At 40.3% G+C, this 27,977-nt stretch overlaps 1 protein-coding gene across 6 annotated transcripts in view; it reads right to left on the bottom strand.

The window, feature by feature from the left end:
• Positions 1-27,977, bottom strand: part of LOC118810103 (arginyl-tRNA--protein transferase 1) — a 188,267-nt gene that overhangs the window by 113,024 nt on the left and 47,266 nt on the right. For 5 of the 6 annotated variants that reach the window (XM_036573645.1, XM_036573641.1, XM_036573643.1 and 2 more), the window contains one exon: positions 18,439-18,567. In XM_036573645.1, the coding sequence (XP_036429538.1) occupies positions 18,439-18,567 (129 nt within the window). Of the gene's footprint in view, positions 1-9,240; positions 9,370-18,438; positions 18,568-27,977 lie in introns of all 6 variants that reach the window. The other variant, XM_036573642.1, reaches the window with a different exon arrangement.

The following is a 27,977-nucleotide window of genomic DNA, read 5'->3' as shown; positions in this document are numbered from 1 at the left end:
GAAATAAGGGCACCTTTGTGACCACAGTAGAAGGATGTACAAAACAGGGGGTTTAGTGGGGCGTGGTGATTGGTTGGTGGGCCTGCACAGGCTAATCATACATCACTTATGAAGCAAAAATATTGTTAGGATTCCGAGGAATACATTTCAAAACACGCTTTATACAAAAATGAGGGAAACTGGTAACTGTTCATGTTTGATTCGTAACATGATGGTGCATTAGATGAGCTAATGGGCCCAAACTACAGCTAACCGTTAACACTGGATGCTGATAGAGACCCGTCATCTTCTATAGATGTTATTCTCATCTTCAGTGGAACAGTTTTAACTGCTTCCGGACCGAACATCAGCTGTGCTCTCTCTATATTCTCAGTTATGTTCTTAACAACGCATCCTCGGCAATAAACCCACACTAAGGCCCAGTCCCATTTCTTCTTTTTACCCCTACCCCTTGTTTTCGAGTGTCACCCTAACCCCTTGGAACTGAGTTACAGGGTAGTGGTTGAAATCTTCCCTCTGAAATGGGACCCTCAGATAAAAAGAGCATCACTTCATTAACAGCTACCAGCGCTGCTCTGTAGGCAACCCTGCCAGTCTGCAGTGACAGCAGAGGAGGGTAAAGTTCAGCTCCTCACTGCTGGGCTTTAGTTACATTTAGGGCATCATATGCCTTCAAAGAGGGGGGCAATTATTTATTATCACCCACCACTAATTCTTCAGTGATATGAAGCTGAAGTCAGATATTCACCAGCTTCTTGTTTGAATTTTCCAGTTCCACCTTAAATGGAGCAGCAGTTACAATCTGGCACTTCAGGCGTCAGAACTGCTGGACTATTTAAGGTGGAATGGGAAAGTTAGCTAGCTAGCTACCGAGACATTAGCATGCTATTTGCAATTTTTTATGCTTGTTATGAAGAAAATGACCATAATACACTGAAACAACATTAAACTACGATAAAACAATGGTTATCGTAATTTTTAATGTAGAAAATTCTCACATTTGTGGGTTTCTTTGGTCTCTTGTTCTCCATCTTGCTGGTTTTTCTTTTTTTCTCATAACACTCTGATTGGAGTCTCTGAAAAACCTCCATTTGGAGGGTCTTGTAGCCCCAACACTTCACCCTACCCCTCTATCTCAACAAGAATCGGGACACCCTACCCCTAGACGTGAACACGCAAAACAGAGGGCTAAGGGCTAAGAGGTAGCGGCAAGGGGTGAAATGGGACTGGGCCTAAGTATAGCAAAACATACTAACACTGAAATACGGGCAAAAATACAGTCCCGTCAAAACATGAAATTGCCATGCTGCTGAATTGTTGGTCTGTTTGTTTTCTCCATCATCCCGAGATAAAACACAACCAGTACCCAAACAGTGATTTCAGTATTCAAATCCTGGCACCTTGAACGGTTAACCGAGTCCTCATCATCATGTAAACAACCCCGCACTACTTAAAACCCACTGTGGGCTGTGGATCATTCGGAGTCGTTAAAAAGGTTGAAACCCCTGGACTACAGTGACGCACCGCTGACCGTAATATCCATCAGAAAGAGAGAGAGAGAGACAGAGAGCGAGAGAGATACAGAGAGAACAAAAAGATGAAGCTACACTATACATAATAAGGCAGCTTACATCAGACTTTGTCTGGGAACATTTAGCCCATTACAGGTCAATAAAGAGGCCATACCTGTAAATAACTCCATATAACTAACACAGAGCTCCTCGGCTGCTGCCCACCCCAAGCGTACACACAAAGAACCGAATGTAAGATCTGGAGAAGGCAGTCTCCCGTGGTTTTAAACGCTGCACAACAACAGTGAGCTACTCCTCTTACTGATGGCAGAGCTGGAGAGAATTAGTCAGACAGTTAGCAGCTCCATATGGCTTTCTCTCCATCTGCCGTTCCTGGAGTGAACAGCAAAAAAGGTGGAGATGGAAGAGAAGGGTGGGAAGATGGAGGACGGTAAACTTTCTGCGATAAATAATGCTGAAGAAAAAAAAAGGTATTTTGCTGTTTCATTATTTTTATATCTACAGCAGGTGGTTTGTCACACTTATACGGGAGATTCACTCGAAAGAGGCCCCGAATATTCTGTTGTAACTCCTGTTAGGATGAAGCAATCTGAACCCAACAAATATGCTACACACCTTGACGTGTGTGTAATCCATTGCATTACATGCGATGCTGTAAGTGATCTCCGTTTTCTGTCAGACACACTTCGACGCAGCGCTCCATGTTCTTAAACGTATTGGCAAGCATTAGAGAGGTTAAACGTCGCGGCGGCTGTCCGGCGCCTACCTCATCGCTCTGGTGCAGGGGCATCCCGGCTTGTTGGAAGCTCCATATACTGAGGAGCTCATTGCACGTTGCTTCGTTCAGATTGCTTCGTCCTAGCGTGAGTTATTACAGAATATTCGGGGCCTCTTTCGTGTGAATCTCTCTGTACATCACATTTACAAAAATGCTTCTCTAAGGCCCATGTGTCAAACATAATGCCCTAAGGCCCGTGACACAGTCCTATTCGGCCTGTGAAATTATTTTCATTTTCTATTCTTAGTAGCCCGTTTCACCCTGAGATGCACTACAGTCCCCAGTATGCACTGCAACATAGTGTGTGTTCTGACCCCCAACAACAATCTATGGGCCAGTGGTTACACAAAAAGACAAGATGCCTTCAAGCAAATAGGCTGTTTTAAAAACACTCCCCCAAAAATATTTATTTTTATTTAAAATTATTTTTGAATAATTTTGCTGCTGCAGTTTTGGCATATTTTGAATAAACAACGGCTCGTTCGGGTCAGGGCAAAATATTAAGTAAAAATTAATTAAAAACACAGCTGGACGCCAGATTTGCTGAGATTTCTGAATATGGCCCTTTCAGTGGTTGGGTTTGACACCCCTGCTCTAGGGTCCATCCACTGAAGCAAATATAGTTGTTCTATGGAATCGCAACCCTTTGTGGCACACTTTTGGTTTTAAGAGTGTAACACTGATACTGCTTTCACATCAGAGCTCTCGTATTTTACTGCTCAGAGCTAAAGCAGAGCTTCAAACTCTGCAGCTCTGCTCGTGTTTTTTAGCAGAATGGGCTGCAACGTTGGGTCACATTGGCTAAAAGAAAAATGATAACTGCATGAATCCAGTTTTTCCTCTCGTATTCCCAGTGTTACATAAAAAAAGTGCACTGGACTTGATGTCAGGGTTTCAGTGTGTTAAATTGGTTCGGCATTAAAAGACCTGACAATGACTAAACAGACCCCAGTGACCAAACATGAAAACACTGTTACTGATGAATTGTTCCCTGTGTACCATCTAGAGGTCTACTACCCGAATCACGCCCGAGTCCTGATAAAATATCAGGTTTGGAGCCGCTTTTCACGTACAACATCAGGCTTAGGTCAGGCTGGAGTCTGTTTTCTATTGATTTCTAAATATTATTTTTTAATTTGTGTAGTAGATTTCCAAATTCTGCACACCTGCGTGCCTTTTCTTTCAGTCTCCACTGCTTTTTTTGTATTTAAATTCTACAAGTGGGCTACGCACCTAACACTTTCACCCACCTTCGCATCTGTGTAAATGTGATGTGACAATAAATGTGATCTGATTTGAAAACCACTGATAATAAATATTGTTCCAGATGTGGAAAATACCAGTTTGTCCCAGCAATTCAAGTGCTTAGTAACACAGTAAAGCACTGTAAAACCGTGCCCGCAATAAGCTGTCACTGTTATTCTTTCGAAGATGAAGTTTGAATGCATGTTTGAATGTTCCATTCCACCTTAAATGACAGTGCCAGAAAGTAACTGCTGCATGATTTAATTTAAGATGGAACAGAAATTTTGAGTAACATGCTGGCGAATAAGAAGCCAACTTCAGCCTCGTGCGTCCGAGCGTGTTCAGGGCAGGTTCAGGTAATTTAACAGTACGCTTTGGGCCTGATCAGGCTGGGCTTTAACGTCATGGGTACAGGACAGGGTTGGGTTTCAAATTCAAGTCCAGAGTGGCTCTCACTGCTGCATGTGTTAATGAAGTAAAACAAGGACTGAAGTTTTGTATAATGGACTGGAGAACTGAATGCTAACGCATATAAAACGAGAAGAAATCAACCGTAAACACAAATTACGGATTTCATGGCCATAAATCAATAGTCAGTCCCAATCAGATGTCCCTAAAAACTTTAATTATGCTACAAAAGCTACACCAGATCTAACAGGTGAAATATCTCATCCAACATACAAAATAAAACGTTGCTGTCGGACCAAAACCTCGTATCTCCAAAATTTACTTTTAATGTAAGTCAATGGAACCAGACATTTTTCCAAGTAATTTCGGGCTGTTTTTTTTTGGTCCATGCATCTTGAAATTTACAGATATTATAAAAGACAGTAGGTATTTTCAAATTATGTCAAAAACAGAAAAATGACAAAATTGGAGATTGGAGGTTTTGGTCCGACAGCAGCGGAAATATCTAAATGTAATACAAATTCTCTTTAAATTGAACAGAATTCTTTGATTCTTTGTCAACGTTCTGTGAAACTTCTCCAACTTCACCACGAGAATGAAAGTGCACATTCGAGGCCTTCTAAAATTTCACTTTTGTGTATACATGTCCTGCAACCAATCTTCACTCAACACAAAAACTCATCTGTAAACAATTAGCAAAACAACAGTCGAGGAGTCGTCTTTCATTTACAAATACATACACGCACCACTGATGAGGGCCAGCAGAACTGCCCAGCGCTCTTTATGCTCATTAAAACATCATCTCACTCCAACTTCAAAGCGAGTTTGCCTCCTCATTCATCAAACTACTTATGCTCACACGCCCTCCCCTGCGAAGGCCCGTAACTCTGCTTCTTCCCTCCTCGATTCACCCATTCATTCGTTCACTCACTCTGGAGTGAAACACATCTTGATGTGATTGTAACATCCAGCAAGCTGTACAGTAGAGACGAGACGTTTCTGGATAGTACAGAAAATGTTGTTTTAGATTTCAGAACCCCAGAGAAAGAGAAGAAACGCAGGCGCTTAGATCCCCTATATCCACTTTTCATAACAGATCCTCTCTCTGCTTCGAATACAGTGGTTGAACGCTCCAAACTTTGTTGGAAAAACAAACTGCGAGGACCCGTGACCTCAGCAGGAAGTGAGATGGCTCATCTGGGAGACGAGGCCCTGCTAATCTGAAATTAGGCAGAACATAGTGACCTTCAGGGGGTTGAGGTTTAGTACGATCTGACCATGAGTCTGCATGTTTTAATCTGCCTTTAAATCATTGTGCAGTTTGTTAAAAAGGTTTCTATAGTGTGCCTGTTACCACTCAAATACAACCCCACTTAGAAAAAAGTTAGGACGCTGTGCAAAATGTAAAAATAAATAAATAAATAAATAAATAAATAGATGCAAGATGTGCAAATCATTTAAACCCTGGATTTCTTTGAAAATAGGTGAAACTAAGACATTTCTTTGTTTTTTGAAAAATATTTGCCCCTTTTGAATTTGATGCCAACAACACGTTCCCAAAAAGTTGGGACGGGGGCAAAAAAGGCTGGTAAAGTTGTGTAATGCTAAAAAAAACACCTGGTGGTTGATTGGCAACAGGTCAGTAACATGATTGGGTATAAAGAGCATCTCAGAGAGGCGGAGTCTTTCAGAAGTAAAGGTGAGGAGATGTTCACCACTCTGTGAAAGACTGCACCATCAAATAGAGCAACAATTCAGGAATAACGTTTCTCAACATAAAATGGCAAAGAACTTTTTCTTTTCATCATCTACGGTACATAATATCATTAAAAGACTCAGAGAATCTGGAGAAATCTCGGTATGTAAGGGACAAGGCCAAAACCCAGTATATGCTGGCCGGGATCTTTGGTATACTGTATCCATTGTGAGGAGTTGTATGTATTGGGCTTTCTGAACATAGTTCTTATGTTATGTGTGTTTACTTGTTAATAAAATATTGATCACAAAAAAAAAAACAACAGGTTATGTGCAGAAAAACGAATGCTGAGAATGTTTAGTTCCTCAGGGAAACCCAACTATCCTTGGTACACCCCTCAGGTCTTTCCCCACACTGCCCCTGCACCCCATAACACCTCCTTTTCTCCTCTGCAGAGTGTTTGTCCCGAGGCCATAAACACTGGCTGGAGCCGAGCTAACGCAAACACACAGGTTTCCCCGCTTTAAAGAGCGTTATGGCACCAGGAAAGAATCTGGGTGAGACGGCCGGCTCTGACAGCTTTTTATAATTTATTCATTGCCACGTTTTAAAAGCTGGAGTTTTTATTCATTTACTGAGCCACCTTGGCAGAGCTGGGCCGGTTTCCAGGCCTGAGGGGACAAAAACCTCTCACAGGTTACTGAGGAAGTCCAGCAGCTCTGTTTCCTGCTTCTCTCCAGGTCTTTTTTCCCTTCTCTAATCCTTTTTCTCATTTACTCCTTCTCTTAAAGCACTTTCAGGTTCGGTATGGGGCCACTTCAGCTTCCAGGCCGGGCCTCACAACACTATCGTGGTATGGTAGTGGCATTTCCCTGAGACGCCTGATGGCCGTGCAGGTATTCCCAAACGTGTCTGTGGAAACACTTTGTCCACGTCTATAATCGTGAAAAGGTGTGTGTGCATTAGTCCAGGGGTTCTTAATCTTTTCTACCCCAAGGTCACCTGTTTATAAATACAAAGAACAGCAGCCCACAGGAAAACTAAACCCAACTAAATACAATTTTCTTTTTCTTTTCTTAAGTGCTGCAGCTGAAAACCAAGAATGAGGGGCTGAAATAGATCAGATCACCCATTTTGGCTCAATCACAGGTCCCCAAATTTGGACTTATGTTAAAACTATAACTGCAGAGATGTTAAAAAGGGGGGAAGCAAAAAGAACAGAAATGCACAAAGTGGATGTGGACTGTAATTTGGAGCTGACCAGGCTTTTGGATCAGCGTCGTCACAATCAACAATGATAACAAACCTTACTTTATATCTGCTTTTTTGTCATTGGTTTATCAATTTGAGTTCAACCACTCGTCACTGATGCCCGGCCAAAAATACGTTCTTCTCCATCTCTGGCTTCTCCATCGCATGCTTGGGGCTGTGTTGTCTCAAACTGAGGACTTGCAATGTTTTTATTCGTACGTAGATTGGTTATAATTTGAAAACGTTCACTTCTCAATTCTTAATTAACCTTTTTTTCCCCGCTTATGTTTTTATGACATCCTGCCTTCCGCCCAATGACAGCTGGGATAGGCTCCAGCACCCCACCGCTACCCAGAAGGATAAGCGGTTTAGATGATGATGGATGGATGGATGTTTTTACGACGCTAAAGTGACATTACCAGCCTGGTATTAACTAATGCCTCCCCAGAGTTCAGGCCCGTGGACCACTACAGGGTACGTAGCGTTAAAAAAACCCTACATTAGTCCATTTATTTTCACAACAAACTGGAGACTAATTTGCATGGATTCATGTTGAAACGATCTTTCATTTAACTTACAAAGTTCTTAACGTACTAGCAGACAGAAAAGAAGGACGGTATGTAAAACGAAAAGGGAAAATACTGTGATCAAACTTTAAGCTGGCTTGACAGAGACAGCTACTAACACTTGAAGCGCTGTAAAATGTTTGGTTATTATAATAATTATATGTTAAAAATGCTATTGAATTGCAGGTGTTTGCTAGGGGGTTGGTGGGAGGTGGCTATGGCATCTCAGGCAGTTGCTAGGTAATTGCAAAGGTATCCCAGGTAGTTGCTATGGCGCTGCTAAATGGTTGATGTTGTATTCCAGGGGCCGAATTCACCAAAGTGTCTTAAGAACAAAAATCTTCTTAAATACGTGTTTTTTGTTAACTTCATTCTTAAGAAAAAAGTTACGAGAAATTGTTATTCTTCATGCAACTTCATAAGAATCATCTTATCTTCTTTTCTTAGCTATTTTCTTCAGAAAAGTGGTATTCTTGTATATTATGTTCTTAGATGTTTTCTTAACCTTATGACAGACTCACTCGTCTCAGGCTGTAAGAGCTGATGAGGCGAGCATCTAAATTCATTACGGACGCTGCCTCTGCTGCTCCTCATCCTCGTCTGTCACCCCACAGCTATCGTATTTTCTAAGGAGGATTTTTTCCTGTTGGTTATTTCTTCCTCCATCACCTCTAGTTCTTGTTTACTCAAATTTTCTAAACACTTGGTTTGATGCTTCTCCTCCATTTTGCTCCTCTGAGTGGATTAAACTAAATCACAGGAATGACAGTTTACACAAATTCAAAATGTGTCTCGCATCATTTATGCTACGGGGTAAAATGCAACGTAGCCGACATAAGAAGACAATGAAGATTTTCGTAAAAAAATCCCAAGAAAAAAATTAAGATTATCGTAAGAGAATGTCTGAGAAGTTCTTAAGTTCGAGAATTGCATTGAAGAACATTTCTATGAACTTCCTAGTGTTTGTTTTAAGAACGTTTTTTTCTTAAAAAAGCTTTTGTGCGTATTAATGTTGTTAATATTGATTGCAGTATTATAGATATTTCTTATTTACTGTATTTAAATTGTTGCTTTCTTCTTTTTTTTAATTCTCTTTTAATTCTCAGTATGTTACTGTACTGCATTATACTGTTTGCTATAATAAACAAGACTGGAGGAGGGAAAAAAAATAAATAAATAAAAGCCTTTTGTGAGTGTCTGGGTCATCGCTAAGCAGTTTTTAGATGGCTCCCAAGTTGTTGGTAAGACAGGTAAGCTGCTGAGTGATGGCTACAGTAGTGGGAGAAGTGGTTACTAATGCGTAAGTGGTTACTATCGTATCTCTCATGGTTGCTAGGAGGTGATTGCTATGGTGTAACAGACGGTTGTGTTTGGACAAATGCTGTACGAAAACCATACGTTCGTACAGTTCAAAGAGCACGAGCGAAAATCTCTACAAATATGTAGAGTCTGGTGGCTCAAAAGCTGTAGTAGGACGAGTGTTTCAGAACAGAATAATAAAAGGCTGAAAACGAAAACAGTAAGTTGGCTCAACTGAAATGGACTGTTAGAACCACAAAACCCCTTGGATCTCTCTTTATTGCAGGTGCTGGGCAGCACAGACGACTAAAAAGAAACATGCTAACAGTGACTACAGAAAGGTAGAAAGGTTACGCCAAAAGGTAAAAAGGAACTCATGCAAGAAAAGTGTCTCGAGTGAATCTGCAGGAGTCTAAAAAAGTGGTGTCACATGAAAAGTGTTAAAAAGACTCTTGTAACTCATACCTGGCTTTCGCCACATTCGAATGGAGGGTCGCCGTGAATTGCCATCTGGTAACGGGCATACAGCGCTGCTGACTGCTCATAGGACGCCAAGAAGTCAGGGTCCTCAAAGCTGACCGGCACTAGCCTCACCTTCAGGGGCAGCAGGATGGAAGGATGGTTAGAGGGAGGAAGGGAAGAGAAAGGGAATAAAGGAAGTGGCCCAGTGGCCAGAAGTGGATAGTGCACATATGGAACGCTGAATTGTAGACATAAACATCTTTATTAGGGTAAGAAAATCATAAATGAAAGAATGGAGGGAGCACACATGAAACTCGAGGCACCCAGTGTGCAAAACCAGTGTGCAGAATGAGTCTATAGCATTGAAAAGAAATGAAAATGAGCGCCTGAGTTGAAAAAAAAACACATACATCCTCTAAAAACGGCAGCCGCTAATTATCATGATTCCATTTTCAGTATGACTGAACTGTTCTTTAGCCACAGCCATCAAATCATCATGTAAATAACAGAAGCAGAGTGTGAGTCCACGTATGAAATGTAGGGAAAACAGGACAACGGGGGACGATGGGGGTCTGAAGGTGAGGTTAGTGCACTGCAGCCTTATCAGCTCAGAATTAAGTCTAGAGCAAGAGTGGAGAGCACCCAGCTAAAAGGACAACACCCACTACTTGGGGGTAAATTACATATCGCTGTTGTTGGACGAAACCTCGTACCTCCAAAATTATAACTTTATAGGAGAAGGAAAAAACCTACTTTACTTTTAATGTAAGTCAATGGAACCAGACTTTTTGTCCAAGTAATTTTGTGCCGTTTCTTTTGGTCCATTCTGCACGAAATTTACACACAATGTAAAGAGCAGCAGGGCTTTTCAGATTATCTCAAAAACTGAAAAACGACAAAAATGGAGATGCAAGGTTTTCTTCCGACAACAGTGATATGCAACTAGTTGCACACAAAGCAATTAAAAAACAAAGTTGCACACAACACGTCTGATCTCTCCACTATTTAGCCAAATTATCAGTACGTATTTTTTGACACACGGTATAACCGGCTCTGCGGGTTTGTTTTCAGGATCGCTGAAGATCATTGTGCTAGAACAGCACTCGGGTTAAAAGCTGCAGTTGTGCTCCCAAAGACTGTCATTTCTAAACAAGTCTCCTGGCAAAGAATGAACTTCTTGATGGAACATCATGTCCTTCAAAATTATCCTATAACCACGAGGATTCTTGCTTGTAATCGGCTCTGATTAATTTTCTAATTAATTTCATAGCTCTAATTTTTATAGTGATCACCATTGTTATCCGATTCATTTATACAGTCAGCAGTAAAGCTATATTTTAATAACCCAGCCATTGCAGCAGGCTACAAAGAAATAAGTTGTAGGAATGGTCATCACGTGAACTCTCAAGGCAGTGGGCGTTCCCGAATGGTGCAAAGCGCCTTGGCCCCACGGTCAGGAGATCATGAGTTTGATCCCTGGTGAAGCTACAGCCACCTGTGGCTGGGAGTCCAAGAGAGCACAAATTACCTCTCTCTGGGTGGGTAGGATGTCCCGCGTCTCCCCCCATCACTCAGCACGATGCTAGCCAGCGCAAGCGTCTGTTAGCTTTTGTATCAGAACTGGTGGTTAGCGTTCTCCTCCAAGCGTGTTCAGCTGTTCAATGACGTTGCGTTAGTGGCAGTCCAAAAATATGCAGTGGCGCTTCACAGGTCTAGGAGGAAGCCTGTGCTAGCCTTCGCCCTCCTTGCGCTAGTAGTATCGGGTGACTGGGGGAGTCCTAATTAGTGGGTGGAACTGGATATGACAAAATTGGGAGAAAAGTGAAATCTGATTTGATGAAGTTGGTACGGTGGCCAACCAAATGGCTCTGGCACTCACGCAAGACAGTTCCCCTAAGGCAAGTGGCCAATCAGGCCACATGCTCTGCATTTGTTGTGACCAAAATGTGAAATATGTCCAGATGTACAGGAGTAACAAGCAATGTTGACCACTGTTTGTGTGTAAAAGCTAAAGACCATTGGCCATTATGCATATTCTGAGCACTTCTAGTGTGAAATTACACCGTCCTTCAAGATGGAAAGCCCAACTACCCACAGTGCACATATAGGAGGAGGCTCTGAGGCTTTGAGGGAGTTTCCTCAGAATAAAAATCATCCAGATGTAGCAAAAAAGGCAACTAATCAAGTCATATTAGATTCTTCCAGTGCTCTAAGGCCTAATTAGTGTGCTCATTACACCAGGTTGTTTTTTAACACGTGCTGCAGTTACAATTGGTTTCCAAATGGAAGTTGGCCTGATATCAGCTTTGCACAGCTAATGATGCACAGCTTTGGTTTAGACTGGTCACAAAGTGTAAACTGAATACTGTGTTCAAGTGTCTATATATCAGTTTATCAACCTCAGCTTTTAACAGCAGTTCCCTTTATCGTGAGTGAGCTGCTCCTGAAATGGAAGCTGTTTGGTCTAATTTGACACAAGAAATTTGTCCTGTTTCTGTGGCTGGCACTCCTGCAAGTCTGCGCTGAATAACTCTTCTTCTTTCTAAGGCTGCCTTGACACGGTGAAATGTGCATGCAACTTTAGTTGCTTGAAACGTGTGAAACTAAATTTTGAGTTGCATAATTTAAAGCGCCTTGCAGCTCACTTGAAACTGAGCAACAACATTTCTCAACTTTGTAAGGCAAGTTTCAGGAAACAGCCAATCCAGACGCCAACAGCGCATCATGTGATCATGTCGAACAACATACTTTAAAACTACTGCTTTCACCAGATCAATAGACAAGAAAGCAAAACAGAAGATGGTTTACTGGGCGGCTGAAAAAGAAGCACCACCTTTCTCCTCCTCTGACTCAAGTTTGGTAGTTTTTCCCATTTTATCAGTTTCACGAGGGAAGACAACAAATTTCTCAAAGCTAACGTTTCTGAAACCACTTGCGATAACTGACCCGCTAACGCCTTCAATTCACTGATCAACAAAAACTAAGTTTGTTATTTTAAAAAAATCTAATAAATAAGATGCTAATAAGTTGTTCCATGAAGTTTGGGAAGCAAGGAGCACAAGATGGGCAAAATGAAGGCAAATTCATCAAACGGTCATCAACAAACGAGGCAGGTGAAAGTAAAAAAATCAGAAGGTACATTCAGGTTCATTGAAACACAGCTAAGTACATTAAAACCGACGAGACCAAAAACTGAAGATAAACAAACATAACACGCAGCAGGTGTTGAGGATTATGAGGGGGCAGAGCTGGAATGTTCCAAGAAGATCCAAAATGGGGGGCTGACGGGGGGCTACTCCTCTACAGAATAACAAAACATACCCAGAGTAAACTCTATTATGAACGACACATCAGAGCGGTTCCTCTGTGAACCGCAGAACCGTTCCTCCCTACAGTAGAACAGACCTCATAAGTTCACCAGAAACTCATTCTCTCACTTCAACAGGTGCCGGATCTCTGTTGATGAATAAAGATGACTGCATGCAGAGCTACAACATTTGGTTTGTTCATGGCGCTGGAATGTGCGTTGTGGTCATTCAGTGCCCTGTGGGCCTTACACTGTGCAACAGTGAGAGGGTCTGTGCAGTGAAACTGGAGACCCATCTAAATGAGGTAGCACTGTCCTGTTTTTCTGAAGGTTAAACCATTGCACTACGAATCCTTACATCCACTTCTAATGCTGACCATACACTGAAAGACTTCAAAAAGACTTTGAAAAGGCTTGAAAGACCGAAGTCTGACACCCTCTCACATCTAAAGACAATATCACAGTTTTAGTCACAGACTATGATTCTGCAAAGACTGGGAATCTTGCAGTGTCACTATTTGCAAGACTGCAACTAGATTTTTGAGATTATTTCCCATCATGCACCTGGTGGAAATTTATAAGGAGATGGGAAGGATGGGAAGATACGCTGGCTGGGCATGTAAAAATCTGGGGTTCAGCCCAGTTCACTTTAGAACTGTATATTCTGGCAGATTATCACCCAGATTTTTATTAATTAACCTGTAAAATATCCTTTTTTTTTATTTGACAAAGATTTACACATCAACAAAACATGCAGCGATTCGGCATTGTTGATTGGGTGTTATGAACTAAACCATAAAAAGCAAACAAACAAAATAAACCAGTGTTTCTGACTAAAGCATTTCTCTCACGCAGGTTCAGGTTTCTGTTAAAGATCATTAACACTTATTTATTGCCACATTTCTACCATGTTAGGACATTATTAGGGTTGGAGTTCTGATTGTACCTGGATATAATTAAGCTTCAGCACTTGATGCCTTCATCTGTCCTTTATTTATAACTGGACCACAAGTCAGCATCCCCACTTACCCACTCACTTGTCTTACTGCTTATTCCTCTTAGCCTCATGTACCTGTTGTTTGTATTTTCATATATCTGGCGCTACAACACTTTAATTACGCTCCAGGGATTAATAAAGTAACCTTAACTAAGTAAGTAAGTAACTATCTAATTAAGCCAATAACTAACTTAGTAAGTGACTATCTGACTAAGTAACAAAGTACGCAAGTAATTAAATAAGTAGCTAAGTATAAAACTATGCAAGTAAAAAACTAAGCACCTAAGTAAGTAAATATCTAACTACGTAACTAAGTATGCAAGTAACTAACTAAGCAACTAAATAACTAAGTAACTAAGTATCTAAGTAACTACGTACCTATGTCAGTATTTAAGTAAGTAAAAAAAACTAAATATTTAAGTAACTAAATAAGTATCTAACTACATAACTATGTATGGAAGTAAATAACTACGTAAGTAAGTATCTAGGTAAGTAACTAATTATCTAACCAAGCAACTAAGTATGTAAGTAACTAAGTAAGTCACTAACTACGTAACTAAGTAACTCAATAATTATGTAAGTAACTAAGTACCTCACTAACTATATAAGTATCTAAGTAAAAAACTAAATAAGTATCTAACTACATAACTATGTATGCAAGTAAATAACTAAATAAGCATCTAAGTAAGTAACTACATCACTAAGTATTTAAGCATGCAAGTACATAAGTCACAAAGTATAAGTAACTAAGTAGCTAACTCACTCACTATCTACCTGCTATCTATCTATCTATCTGTCAGTCTGTCTGTCTGTCTACCTATCTGTCTACCTACCTACCGCCATTTCACATACTGTTTACACTTTGCCGCAAGCTCTGTTGTTCAAATTGTTGGTCATTAATTAAATTCTATGGAAATTTCTTTTAGAATTTTCTCATTTCTTGTTCCAGTTGTCTCAACAAGCATTCTAACTATTAAAACATGACCTGTATTTGCTGAACTGTGTTTAGGAAAGTGAAAAAAGACAAGGAATAATATGAAAGATGGTGAACACAAAAGAGGCCCTGTGTGGACCTTCGTCTTCAAGCCTAGAGGTGATATGCAGAAATATTACCTGCCTCGTGCCCCTTTAATCTGAATTCGAGAGAAAACTCAAGGCTAATGTAAAGCTATAACAAACACAGACATTTCGGATCAATAACTCAAGACAGGATCAGCAGTTAAGGTGGCCTCAGTGCAGCTGCAAGGAAAAATTAAATTTGTAGCTCATGAATGGAGCAAAACTGAACAAGCCGAACCGCTGATGAAGCACTTCCACAGACGGACCGAAGGCAGGAGAAGATGGATGTTTATTGGAGCGGCCCAAGAAAAGGGGTGGAGGTAAAATACCTGCGCCACAACCCAAACAGCTCGAGAGTAACGACCTCCCCGTTTCACCAGGACACCTGTAGAAACACCGCCTGCCGACGTATGGGAGCAGTTTTCTCATTTCCTCCCACTTTTTTCTCCTTCTTCTCTCTCTTCTCTTTCTGAGGACTTTATTCATTCTGTCTCTCGCTTGCAAATTCACAAGAAACACCTAACGGCATCTCTGTTTTCTTTCCTCTCAGCTTCTACCTTGCCTCATTTCCTCTTCATCTGAACAGGTTATTCCATCTCAGCTAGCTGCAGTCTGTGTTCAGACAGCTCTCATTAACGTCAGTGTACCATGCTGTCCGTGTTGAGCTTTTATTTCGTTCGAGTGCCTTCGCTCAAGCCACCACATTCCTCGACGCACTATTCACCATCTCCTCTTTAAACAAGCCCGCATCTCTGAGCACTTGTAACCAGGGCAGGAAATAGACAGGTTTTAATGGGGGGACACTGGTTTTTATTCTTCTAGCGGTTTTCATTCTTCTAGCAAAAAATAAACCATCTTGGGAGCCACTTTTTATTGAAGTAACATTTTACCACCTTGGCTGAAAATGTGTCTGTGCGCTAATGTTCTAGTATAGGATGAAAAATATAATAATAATATAATAAATAATATAATAATGAACGATAACACAGATTTATTTTGCTCTGCTTTAAGATTTAGCTCAGCTATAGCTGCTTTTCTCGCATCTCCAGCAGGAAACTTTTCCACAAAAGTAGAACAGTTTCTTGTAAAATGTCTCTCAACGTTTGACTTTTTACGAGGCTGAAGTCGTTTCCCATTCGCCAGCTTCTTGTTCGAATTTTCACGAAAAACTGGCGAGTAGGGAACTGACTTCAGCTTTGCGACTTTTTAGTGTTTGACAGTTTCTCATTGCAGATTAAATGTATCCATCTCGAAATTATCAACGTTTGTCTTAAATCTCTTTCTTTGCCTTTTCGTTAGTTACTAGCTAGACCAGATTGTTGTCTGTGTTGCTATGGTGACCAGCAGTCTGCGCTGATCTTCAGGGTTAAAGGGCGTATTAGCAGTTCTACGTTAACTCCAGAGTTTAAGACCATTTATTGTTAAACTGTGTTGAACGATCAGCAGAGCTTTATTTTACTGTAAAGGAGGATTATTTTATTTTTACCTACGAATCTGATTCTGCTGTGGAGCCACAACAGGACAGTAAGAGAGCAACAAGTGGCTCTGAAGCAGCACATTTTCACATTGAAAATACCTTAAAAATGACCTTATATGGATTGTATAAATCAACCAGTAAGTGCTTTAATGTAGTGCATTTTCTGCGTGAAAACCAATGGAAATGTGGAATTGCACGCATTGTGCTGGAGAACGTTTTGTGTTGTGCCTCGGGCCTCTTCCCCAAGCGGATGAACGTGATGACTGTGTACGTAATACATAAAGACGACCAATATGGTGTGAAGAAGTCCCGACCCGACGCCTCTGACTTTTAAATGATTATTTCAGGGTTTACAGGGCGACTCGCAGCAGCTCCTGTTCACCATAATTCAACCTGTTTATATTCTCCTCACTCAGTAATAACACTTCTTTCAGTTTCAACAAGAAATAATTACACAGTGCAGCTTTAACTGCACCTTATATCAGGGTCTCGACTTTTTTTTTGTTAAAGCAGTGTTTTATACATTGTAATCATGAACGCTTAATGCTTAAACTACTGCTAACCAGTGACATAACAAGCAGGAACCCAAGTAAGGCAGAGACTATCAAGAGTCAGCAACACAATACTAAACTCTCTCTTTCCTTGATTCATTTTTAAGTTAATGCAGACTTTAAACTGAACTCACTAGTGGAAATTTTTATTAAACACATGAAAAAACATTAATTACATCAAATAGACCGAATGTTAACCACTAGTTTTATTGCCAACCACATTCCAAACACAGTCTTTACCGTGGAGACCAGGTGGGCAGATGCTGCACCACCAAGTCTTTGCAACGGCTGAATGAGCTGTAGGCTGAACTCGAGGTTCATTCAACAGACACTTCGTTTGATGTTTACACTTTAGAACTGAGTAAAACAACTAAACTCAATTTCCCTAAAAATAGTGACCTCGACTCTCGAGATCTGAGCTGGACTACTGGGATATTACTAAATATTAAATAAAATGTAGTCCAAGATGCTTAGCTGCGCCTTCCTGCAGTCAGCAGTCAGTGCTAGTCAGTCATTTCTGGAATCCGACTGGCTGAAACACGCTTGAAGTCTTTATGAAATAATTTTGTTTACAGTCAAATACAGTCAAATTGTGAGAATGTCATTACATGGCAATGTCTAATTTGACTCATAAGAAGACTGTATTTATCTCTTTTACACTACGGTTATTAACGCCTATTTCCAAAAGGCACCGTACAGGATTTGCAGTATTAAAGCCTCAGCACACTTCTTGTGAAACGAAGTTCTCGAGGGTTGTGCAAAGCCGAAAGCGCCTTCGCAAGCTTACAAGCTCGCATACTTTCAGCGGTTTGGTGTTGCCTGTCGCGGATGCTCCACATCGCTGTGACATTTTATGATAAGTTTCATGGCTGCTGGAAAAAGATTTTTTCACAGTTCTAACTATGGCCACCTTTGAGTTCAGAATACTGCCACCATTTAAGGTGGAACGGGAAAATTCAAACAAGAAGCTGGTGAATAGCTTGTGAACCTATATATAAGATAACCTATATGTTTTGGTGCGTAGTACTAGTTAGTACCACCAAAAAACAGACTTAACGTCTTAAAATTAGGAGATATTCACTGTTTATTTAACAAATGAGCGTTTCACAGTGAAATATTAGTGTGTCTGCCAAAGCCGAAGCTCCTCAAAGTTGTCCATCTTTGTTTAAAGGCATGCCTCTTTTTTACCGACCAATCAGAGGCTTCGTCGCGTAGCGTCTAGTCCACGGAGTTCGCCCAGCTGCCATGTGCACGACACGGCGAACGAAGCTTCCGCCCGACGTCTGTGGTTGTTCGTTGTCTCCTCAATTATGTCACATTGTTCGCTTACGCCAGATGAACGTCGCAAGAAGTCTGCTGAGGCCTTTAGTCTAGCATCATGCTGACACTGGTGCTATAGCAGCTGTACAGAGACATTTGGAGCTTTTACCTGCTTGTAAAAGAATCCAGGTAAGATATACTTTATGACGGCTGTTTTACAGAGTCCTTCAGTTATAATGAACTAAAATCTTACGTTCTGCTCATGTTGTGGCTGATAAACCCTGCTGTGAAATAAACTGTGATCATTCTAATTCATTCATTTAGCTGGAAGGGGCACTCAAATGTGATGCTTGAATGTGTAAGCAAATAAGAGGTGTTCATTTTTTAGCCCTCTCATCAAATATTAGGACCGACAGTCACTGGAATCAACAGCAACCGTAGGCTAAACTTCGAGGGAGGCCATGTCACGCGTGCCAACTTTCAACCCACTAAAAAGATGAGCACTATCCATCCCACCCCACTGCCCAGTGGAAGCTGGGAGACACCAGACCTGGCTCTCGCTAGGCTTGTCAGGCGGGTCATGGTGAATGGCCATCTGGTAGAGTTTGTACACTTGGTAAGAAGCGTCGAAAGAAGCTTTGAACTGCGGACTGGGGGGCGAAGAGCGCACTAGCCTCACCTTCAAAAGAGGACATTTCGGGAGAAGGTTATCAAGAAGAGCAAGTGCATTATGAGGAGAGAAAGATCAAGAGAAACAAGAACAAACAAAAAAGGAAAATACAGCCCATCATCTGAAGAGCATGAGACATATCTTGAGCTGAAATGAACTTGATGCAAAGAGTAGTGACCAGGCAAATCACAGCTCAAAACATCAGCCATGCAACATTATCTCAATTCAGGACATCACACATGCATAGGTAATTAAAAAAAAGTAAAAATACAGTTCTGTGCAAAAGTCAGAGACCCGCATTTATTCAAATTCCAGCCATTAAGTATTTCATATTCCATGAGCTACTTCTGAGATAATATTTAAAATAAAAATATAAATAATAATAATAATCCACTTGTATAAGGAAAAGAAAAATAAGTGAAAAAAATAGAAGTTTCCAAAGCTGGAGGTCAAAAAATGATTAAAAGCTTCAGAGAAAACTGGATTTCTAACAACCACCTGGAAGAGCTGGTAGACACCAAAACTGCCCCCATCAGATAAACAGCACTTAAAGCTTTCATCTTTGAGAGAGAGGAGAAAATCAAGCTGCTTCAGATCTGAAAACATCCACAGGTGTTTCTGTCCATCCTTCCACTGTGAGAAGACGACTCAGCGCTGTGGGTCTGAAAGGATGTGTAGCTGATCAAGAAGAACCTCACTGAGAAAAGGAGACGGACACACCAAACAAAGAAGCTGAACGATGGACTGACCACCCCAGAGTCCAGACCTCAACACCACTGAATGTGTTTGATTACTTCAGAAAATGATCAACCAGCTTCTAAGACTGAACTTTGGAGGTGTGTCTGCAGATTCTTTGAGGAGCTGAAAGTGAGTCTCCTGAAAAGAATGGAAGCTGGAACAAAGGGAAAGAGTGACTCACTGACACTCACAGCTGACAGCTGAGGCTCCTGTATACTTTTCTGGGTGTTTTCTGCTTCCTGAAGCTGTAAAACTTGTAGTTAATGGCTGCTTTTCTGGAAATAACTGGAAAATAAATGAAGCGTGGTCTCTGACTTTTGCACAGTTGAGTAAACAACAGAAAGAACCTTCTTTAATAAGTACGACCTCTGTAATATTCAGTTATGTCAGTGTGGTGTTTGAAGTCTCCTGAGTTGGTTGGGTGAGAGCAAGCATAGGCAAGATTTAGGTCAACTTCATGGTTTGAGAAACGTATTATGAATTAGGGCTGAAAGATCAATCATTTTTATATTGAAATCGCAATCTGAAAAAGTGCAATTTTCAAAATCACAAGAGCTGCAATTTGTATTATATAATACATTACATTATATTCAATTTTATCCATTTAAAACCTGTTAAGACAACTCTAATTATTATAATTATATTTGCTGTTATATTATGTTATAATATATAATTAGCTGACTTATTTATTATGTAATGCATTATCAACAATGTTGTTTTAACAAGTTTTAAATGGTAGAAATTTAACCTAATAACAGAGGTGAGGAACTGTCGGTAGATGAGTTAGACCAATCAGAAGCAACTGTATATGGCTTTGTTTACACAGCAGGTAAAAGTGGCCTGAATCTTCATATGTGTGTGAGTGTGATCAGCAAAAACATATTTAATCTGACATTTTCAATCCCAGATTTGAGATGCTTTCATATGTGGTACTGAAATCTGATACATATCAGATATGCAGCAATGTGACTCAGTCTGAACAGCCAGATTGGAATTCATGCGACTTTTACGTCAATCCAATTCAACGATCGTCATAATTTTGCGCTGCTGAGACTCATAAACATTTAGGCTGATGATTCTGTACTAAAAGATTAGAAGGCACTTATCGCAACCACGACCGTAGGAGAACGAGGCTGCAGCGCCAAGGAAAAGTCTGATAGCGAAGTTTAAAGAATCCGAGGACACGAACCAAAGAACTGGGCGAATCTGAATAATGTGCCCTTTTTACAGTCTGAACACATTCTGGGTGATGAGCCCAGCTGTCAGCCAGTGAAGCTTCATGATGGCTCCTGTGATGCTGGTGAAGATGAAGCTGATCCTCCGGGAGCGACTGGCGTTCGTTGGCGGTCGTGATTGTTGACCTCTGGATGAGCCGTGAAGCAGCGTGACGCTCTGTTCTTTTACACGAGGCTCAGTTTAGGAGCCGATCTGTTCAGACTGATGATACAGATCACATTTAAAAGATGATCTGAACAGCCAAACAAAAAAAAAAAATCAGATTTGGTGAGAAAATCAGATTTGGGCCACTTTTACCTGCTGTGTGAACGTAGCCTATGTGACATCACAGCTAACTGGTAGTCTGATGCACACAATGTTCAAGATTCATGCTAGAAAAAGTGGATATTTGGTCTTCTTTGCCAAAAAAAAACAGGCCTGGAAATTAATTTATAGAAAATAATTGTATTTAAATCGTAATCACAATATTGATCAGAAAAATCATAATTAGATATTTTCCCCCAAATTGTTCAGCCCTTTCATGAATGCTGAAATCTTAAAATACTCTTATGGCACTGAGAAAAATGATGCCAGCCTCATAATTAAGTCAAATGAAATAAAATCTCAAATTATTCCCATTAAAACTAGATGAATATAAGCTCGGACGTCTAAAAACAGGTTCAAGTGCAGTGTGTTGTGTTCTAATATAAGACAGTCTTGGTCTCAAAAGACTGAAACAACTTTGCTAAAATGGCCAATTGACTGGCAGAACCTGCTTCTAATTAAAATAACTCCCATCAGGTTTTTGTTGGATGAGGTGCATGATCTTCTCAAGTCCCCTGAACTGAGCATGATGGGAAAACTGAACTTTATTAACAGGAGGTTTATTGTGTTTGGCTTCTACTGGGCTTCTTATATTAAAACTTGGCCCAGTCAGTGTTGTGGTAATAAGGATAGTGGTGACTTTTGTTTGAGATAAACATAAGTAGCATCTTTTAAGCTGCCTGCCGGTTCTCCTGAGAACTCTGGTGTTTGATTAAGAACATGAGGACCAACCAAGACGTGGCGAGGAGCTCAGTCGTGTCATAACAGGACTGAGATTTCATATACCCAGGAGGGGTTGATGGAAGGCGGGAGAATGAGGACAAAAGCAGTGTTTAGAAAGGCCAGCACCAAAAAAAGGATATGAAGAGGCTTTTTGGTGTACTTACACTGCCCCCTGGAGGACGCTTTGGAATAATGCATATCATATAACGATAGAAAATGATATCTAAACCAACTCACTGACACTAAAGAACTATTTAAAGCTCATTAAATACATACATTTTTCGGAAGACTCTTAACAACACTTCAGAATTTGAAGTGTTCTTATTGAGCAGGGACTGTAGATCAGAATAGATTTAGTACCATTTTATATTCAAACTACCTTTTAATCCTGTTTATCTCGGGCTAGTTTTCCTATCTAGATAGAAATCAGTGTTTCCATGATCAGAGGATGATTTCACAAAAGTGTCTCTGAGAAAATCTTAAACGTGCCCTTTTTCTTGACTGCTTAAAAAATGTAAATTTAAATTATTCTTGTACTTCAAAAAGCTTCTTAAGAATTTACTTAAAACACTAAAAACAAGTGGAAAAATAGAAAACAATATGTTCCTAAACATTTTATTAACCTTATGACTCTCACACCTGTCTTAAACCCTATTCAGACGAATTAGTTTTACATGGTGGGTAATGTAATTTTTACTGGCGATTCTCAGTGACCTTAGTCCTGTCCGAGTGCACGATGTGCTGCTGCTGCATAAACTCAAACTATCTAATTAACCGTTGCTCCACCTGTTTTCCCCTGTTTTGTATACTAATATTTTATACTAACACTGTTTCCTATCCGGTGTCGACCAGAGGAGGATGGGTTCCCCTTCTGGGTCTTGGTTCCTCTTGGTTTCTTCCTCTTGCTCTTAGGGAGTTTTTCCTTGCTACTGTTGCCATTGGCGACGTTCATGGGGGTTTGAACCCAGATTTTTCTGTAAAGCTGCTTTGTGACAACACCTGCCGTAAAAAGTGCTATATAAATAAACTTTGACTTGACCATGTCAGTCAAATGTCAGTCAGTCTGTGCGCTCCTGCTTTAGTAAAGATTCTGCCGCATTTTACTTTCTAGTAAACGAGCAGGAGAAATAAACTCAGGTTATATAAATCCTGGGCAAATGGACATGTTGGTGAAAAATGCCATCATGTCCTGTGGAAACAGGATTTCTCAAGCATGGAGGCTCAAAGAAGTGCTTATTTGTGTTCTCCGTGGCCAAAATCAAGCTGATGTGTAACCCAGAAAGGAAAAAATACAGAAGAAAGTTTAATAAAAACCTTCTTCTTTACTGCTCACTACTCTTCTTCTTCAGTGTCCCTCTTCTTTGTAAAGCATCCTTGGGTTTGTGAAAGGCACTCTATATATTGCACTTGTTATTATTACTGATTTTATGCAGTGAACCTGACTGACTACTGTGAATTCCTAAGCCAATGGTGATGCTAACGGCGCACTGCGTTCACTTAAGACAGCGAGGTGGCTGGTTAGGGTAAATGTACTGATGGCTACATTAAATGTTTTGACATGTTTTGTGGGGTAAAGGTGGTGCGTAAATCGAGACGCCCCTCCATTTCTGTAATTTATACTGAGATTTCTTATCCCTTACGAATTCGTTGTAAACATTACAGACACCCTGTGGTAAACTGGCATCACCCACCTTCCCATGGAAAACTAATCCTGTCCAAATAGGGCTTTGGACTGTAAGAATTAACTGTGACTTCTAATGAGTTTCACAAAATATTAATAATCGTTCCAATAAACTAAGGAATTTTCTCCACCATCGCTTCTAGTTCTTGTCTGCTAAATGTTTCTGAACGCTGGCTTTGATTTCGTTTTCCCTATATTTTGCTGTCCTGCGCTGATGTGATTAAACTGAATAATCACTTAAAGGAACTACTGCATTATTTCTGGTAATCTGTAAAGTGTAACATGATACTGATGGTCTACACTTTTAAAAATGATGGTTCTTCAAGGGTTCTTTAGTCAAGAAAATGGTTCTATATAGAACCATGGACACTCAAAAAACCTCCTGCATGATTAAAATGTTCTTTGCATCATGAAATGGTTCTTCAGATTGATGGAGAATGTGCAGTAGAAGGTTCTATATAGACTTTTTTGAAAAGCACCAAAAATAGTTCTTCTATTTTTATGATGTCAAGCTTGTAATAATAATCATAATGTCATCTCTCCTGTAAAGGTTCCAACGAAAATAAAATATAACTAAAATAAAATACAATTAACAGAATCGGCCTCCGTAAGTTTGTTCTTAAGAGTGTTCTTGAGAAAGGTCCTAAAAAAAAGTCTACGTTAGATTCATGACGTGTTCCTAAAGCGCAGAACTGTTCTCACCTTCTTGAGTGTGTGTAGATTCTGTTCTTACCTAAGAACAAATCCCACATAAGAAAACTGTGTAAGAGGGTTTTAAAAAGAAATTTCTTCTTAAGAACGTTTGGTGAATGAGGCTGATTGTCCTTATCAGTAGCAAAATGATTTTTGATCACGAAAGTCAGTGCGATGGAAAAAAAGCTGCCAAAATCGCATTTTTTTCTACACATTTTCATTTTATCACATGGAATCTGTGCAGAAAGTCAATGGAAACTCTATCCTAAAGCCCATCACAGCTGGCAGCTGCTGAACTGCTTCCATGTCCTGAGTTTCAGGCTGTTAACATAACGGAAGTGCAGACCAAACAGCAGCCTAAATTATGACCCAGATCGGCCCCTACTGAAAGGTCAAAACGCTGAAACTCTTGAGGCAAAGCCAAGAATGTACGACGGCGTTTTAGGGCCACTGTTAATAAAAATAAAAACAGTAGACCTCGATAATAAAGTCGTAATATTTTGTAAATAAAGTCGTACTATTTTGAGAATAAAGTCCTAATATTACAAGGTAAAGTGGTCTAACTGTAGGGGGGGCTGACTGTAGGGGGGCTGCCATAACGCGTTGGGGTCTCGGTTGCTGTACTGGCGCCGGAGCTCCACTCACTCCTGTCTCTCTGTGGATCATTCTGATCATCATTCTCACTGTCTGTGAAACTTCATGCCCTCTTTGAATGGGGGGAGATGTAGCCCCCGATAGCCGTGTAGACGACCCTGCCTGAGATTCTCCTTCAACAACGCAGACAGACAGTTTCCTCCGAGTCCGTCTGGCTCTTTATTCTAGATAAACACAGTTTCCTGCTCAGCCGTTTCAGCCGGTTCTTATACTAATAACAGGCTGGTGCTGATGTGCAGGAGAGACAGGGAGACTGAGTGTTTCTTTATGGGTGAATCGATATGAAAGTAGAACTCCACCAACTCACCGCCCCTCATTTAACACGAGGAGGTGCTGCTTCACTTCGCAAAGGCTTTGGCCACAATACTGCAACCTTTCCTGGTATTAACGCCACTTTAATGTCGTAATTCTACGACTTTTTTCCTCGAAATATTACGACTTTTTTCCTCAAAATAGTACAACTCTTTTCTCTAAATATTACGACCTTTTTCTGGAAATATTATGACTTTATTCTCAAAATATAATACTGTACGACTTTTTTCTCAAAATAGTACGACTTTATTCTCATTAAGTCTACTATTTTTATTTTTATTAACAGTGGCCCTAAAACGCCGTCGTAGGAATGAACTCTTACTCTGTTGTAAGAATTGTAAAAACTTAGTGACCTTCCCTTTGAGGCTCACTTGGCTGCGTGTTCCGCGAGCGCTCACTATCATCAGTTTCTCAATATGGATGAGAACATTACTGCAAACCTGATTAAAAAATATTTCCCCTGAAAACAACAGTCCTTTATAAAACTTGCCTCTAATTTGTGAGTGTAAGTTTTCACGCTGCTGATATGATAAAGTGCACTCCGAGTGGGGTTGATTTGCACATGTATAAACATCTCATTAAGAGGCTGGAGCAGCGAGTCACCTCACTCAACTCTCTCCAGGCTTAATGACCTCCGGCAGCTTCCCAGAATACTCGCTCGACCCCAAACGCACTGCTGATAAAGTGAAGACAGGGCTGGAGAGGAAGTGTGCGATACATCACAGAGCAGCACAGACTCCTCCGCTTCCGTTCTGTAAAGCAGTGACGGGTTCGTACGGACACACTGGAAGGACTGCAGTGTAACAGCGCTCAGCTGAATCGGGTCAAAGAGCTCCAGAACGCCACTGAGGGCTTTCAGTACCTGAGTGGTCACACAGGAGGGATTTAAAGGAAATTAAATGAAAGGCATGAAGTGACCCTCCAGGGGACACTGGGGACTTTATTAAGCCTTTATTAAAATTGTTTGGGTTGTTTAATATAAAATTTCTTGGCTAACTTGGAACAATCCCGCTGAAGTGAAGGAGAAAAGTGACAAACTTGATGCAAGATGCAGTATAATACTGTAAAATATTGCTATTTCAGCAGTTACTTTATATAGAATTGAGTATCAATAGCCATGTTTACATGCATCCTATAAATCAGTTAATAATCCGACTAATAGCGCAATCGGAATATAACACGTTCATGTAAACACCTCAATCAGAATAGTTTAGTCTTATTGAGGCCATTCGGAATACAGTTTCTATCTGACTGATCGAGGTGGGTAATCCTGTAAATAATCTGTTAAACAGAAGAATAATATCCGTGTAAACGCCTGTATCTGATTACATTCCCTATCGGAAAGTTTAAGTCCGTTCTGATCATGTTCGTCGAGTCATAGTGAAAGTTTATACCGTTCAACATGGCGGAGCAGAAACTGGTCTGCAGAGGAGACGAAGTTTATGCTCTGGTCTTTAAAAGACGGCGGTGGGACGGACGTCCAGCTTATGTGTCTCAGAACACGACGTCTTCCTCTCGGCCTTCTTTAATAAGGACGTGTGAAGGACGTTTTCCTGAGTCTGACATCATTTTAAAGCAATTAAAAACACAAGCGCTGCTCACTGCTGCTCATCTCACTCTGACTGGACTCACGTGATGCTGGTAGTCATGGTAACGTCTACACTAAGTGGTTCTGCACCAGATTGGCAAAAATCTTTGCATGTAAACACAGCAATTATCGTAAAACCATTCATGTGAAATGCAGTTTTAAAAAATAGGAAGGTTCTGTGCTTAACTAACTCTGCAGCTACTTAGCATACTTAGTTTCCATCCAAAGTGTGTGTGTATATATATATATATATATATATATATATATATATATATATATATATATACACACACACACACACACACACACACACATATTTATTTATTTATTTTTGCAAAATAACGTTTTAACACTTAAAAAGGTCTCAAAAATTCAAAAAACAACTAAAATAGCTAATAACTGATGTTGATTTTTTGCATTTTTTTGCATCACACAATAATCTATATATGAAACACAGTGAGCATAAAGCTGTGGTCACTCTAAATGCAAGTAAAATTGGCCTGGCAAAAAAGCTGATTCACTTGAATGGGTAAGAAACTGTAAACGTGAAAAAGGAATTCACTTCTGGTAACAGTTTCACACCAAGTTTATCTGGGTAACCCCACGAATTCATTTACCTTGAGAGCGCGAGTCTAGTAATGAATGATTTAGAGGCAACTGATTTTTTATTTACAAATTTCAAATGTCAGTTTGGCCTAATAAAGAGTGAACAGTGATACATGAGAACTCTGGCTGCTAGAAAGTGCTAGAAATAACATTTTGTAACAATAGAAGAACCCAGAAGGGTTACAAACTTGACATCGCAACAATAGAAGAACCCTTTTGGGTGCTATATAGAACCATTTTCTAAAAGGCTCTATACAGAACTATCTACTGCACATTCTGAAGAACCCTTTTATGATGCAAACAACCCTTCTTTGAGTGTTCATGGTTCTTTATAGAACCATTTTCTTTGCTAAAGAACCTTTAAAGAACCGTCTTTTTAGTATATTTTACTGAAACAGACCGGATGAAACTGAAATGTGGACAAATGCTTTGAGATATGTTGCTGCACTGTAGTCACCACTTGTCTTCTCAATTTTCCCATTCAGCTCCACTAACTGCTGTCCTTTCGCTGCACTGCCTTTCAGTTTGTGTTTGACTTTGTTATCGGTTCTGCCGTCCTTCACGCCCTCATCAGTGGTCAGTTTCTGTTTCTGGATGCATTTGGTTGATGAATTTGCGTGAAATGTTTTCAGCCTCATCTTTAGGCATCATCTTAGAACTGAACGCTTCTAATGGCAAAAAATAGGATATTTTCAGGAACATTTTGAGCTTAATTTTGTAAAAAAAATCTATTTCAAGACCTTGTAAAAGTTTTAAGGATCCCCTCGAACCCTGTGAGACGATCCTTGACGATTCTGAAATCAGCACGTTGTATTACGGAGTAAACAATAGTACCAAAAGTGCATCAGTAAGCTCGCTCAAATGAGGCTGCCATTGCCCGCTGTC

The sequence above is a fragment of the Colossoma macropomum genome, unplaced genomic scaffold (genome assembly GCF_904425465.1).
Source record: "Colossoma macropomum unplaced genomic scaffold, Colossoma_macropomum, whole genome shotgun sequence".
Lineage (NCBI taxonomy): Eukaryota > Metazoa > Chordata > Actinopteri > Characiformes > Serrasalmidae > Colossoma > Colossoma macropomum.
Note: the sequence above shows the minus strand (reverse complement) of the source record. Positions and strands in the feature narration are given on the sequence as shown.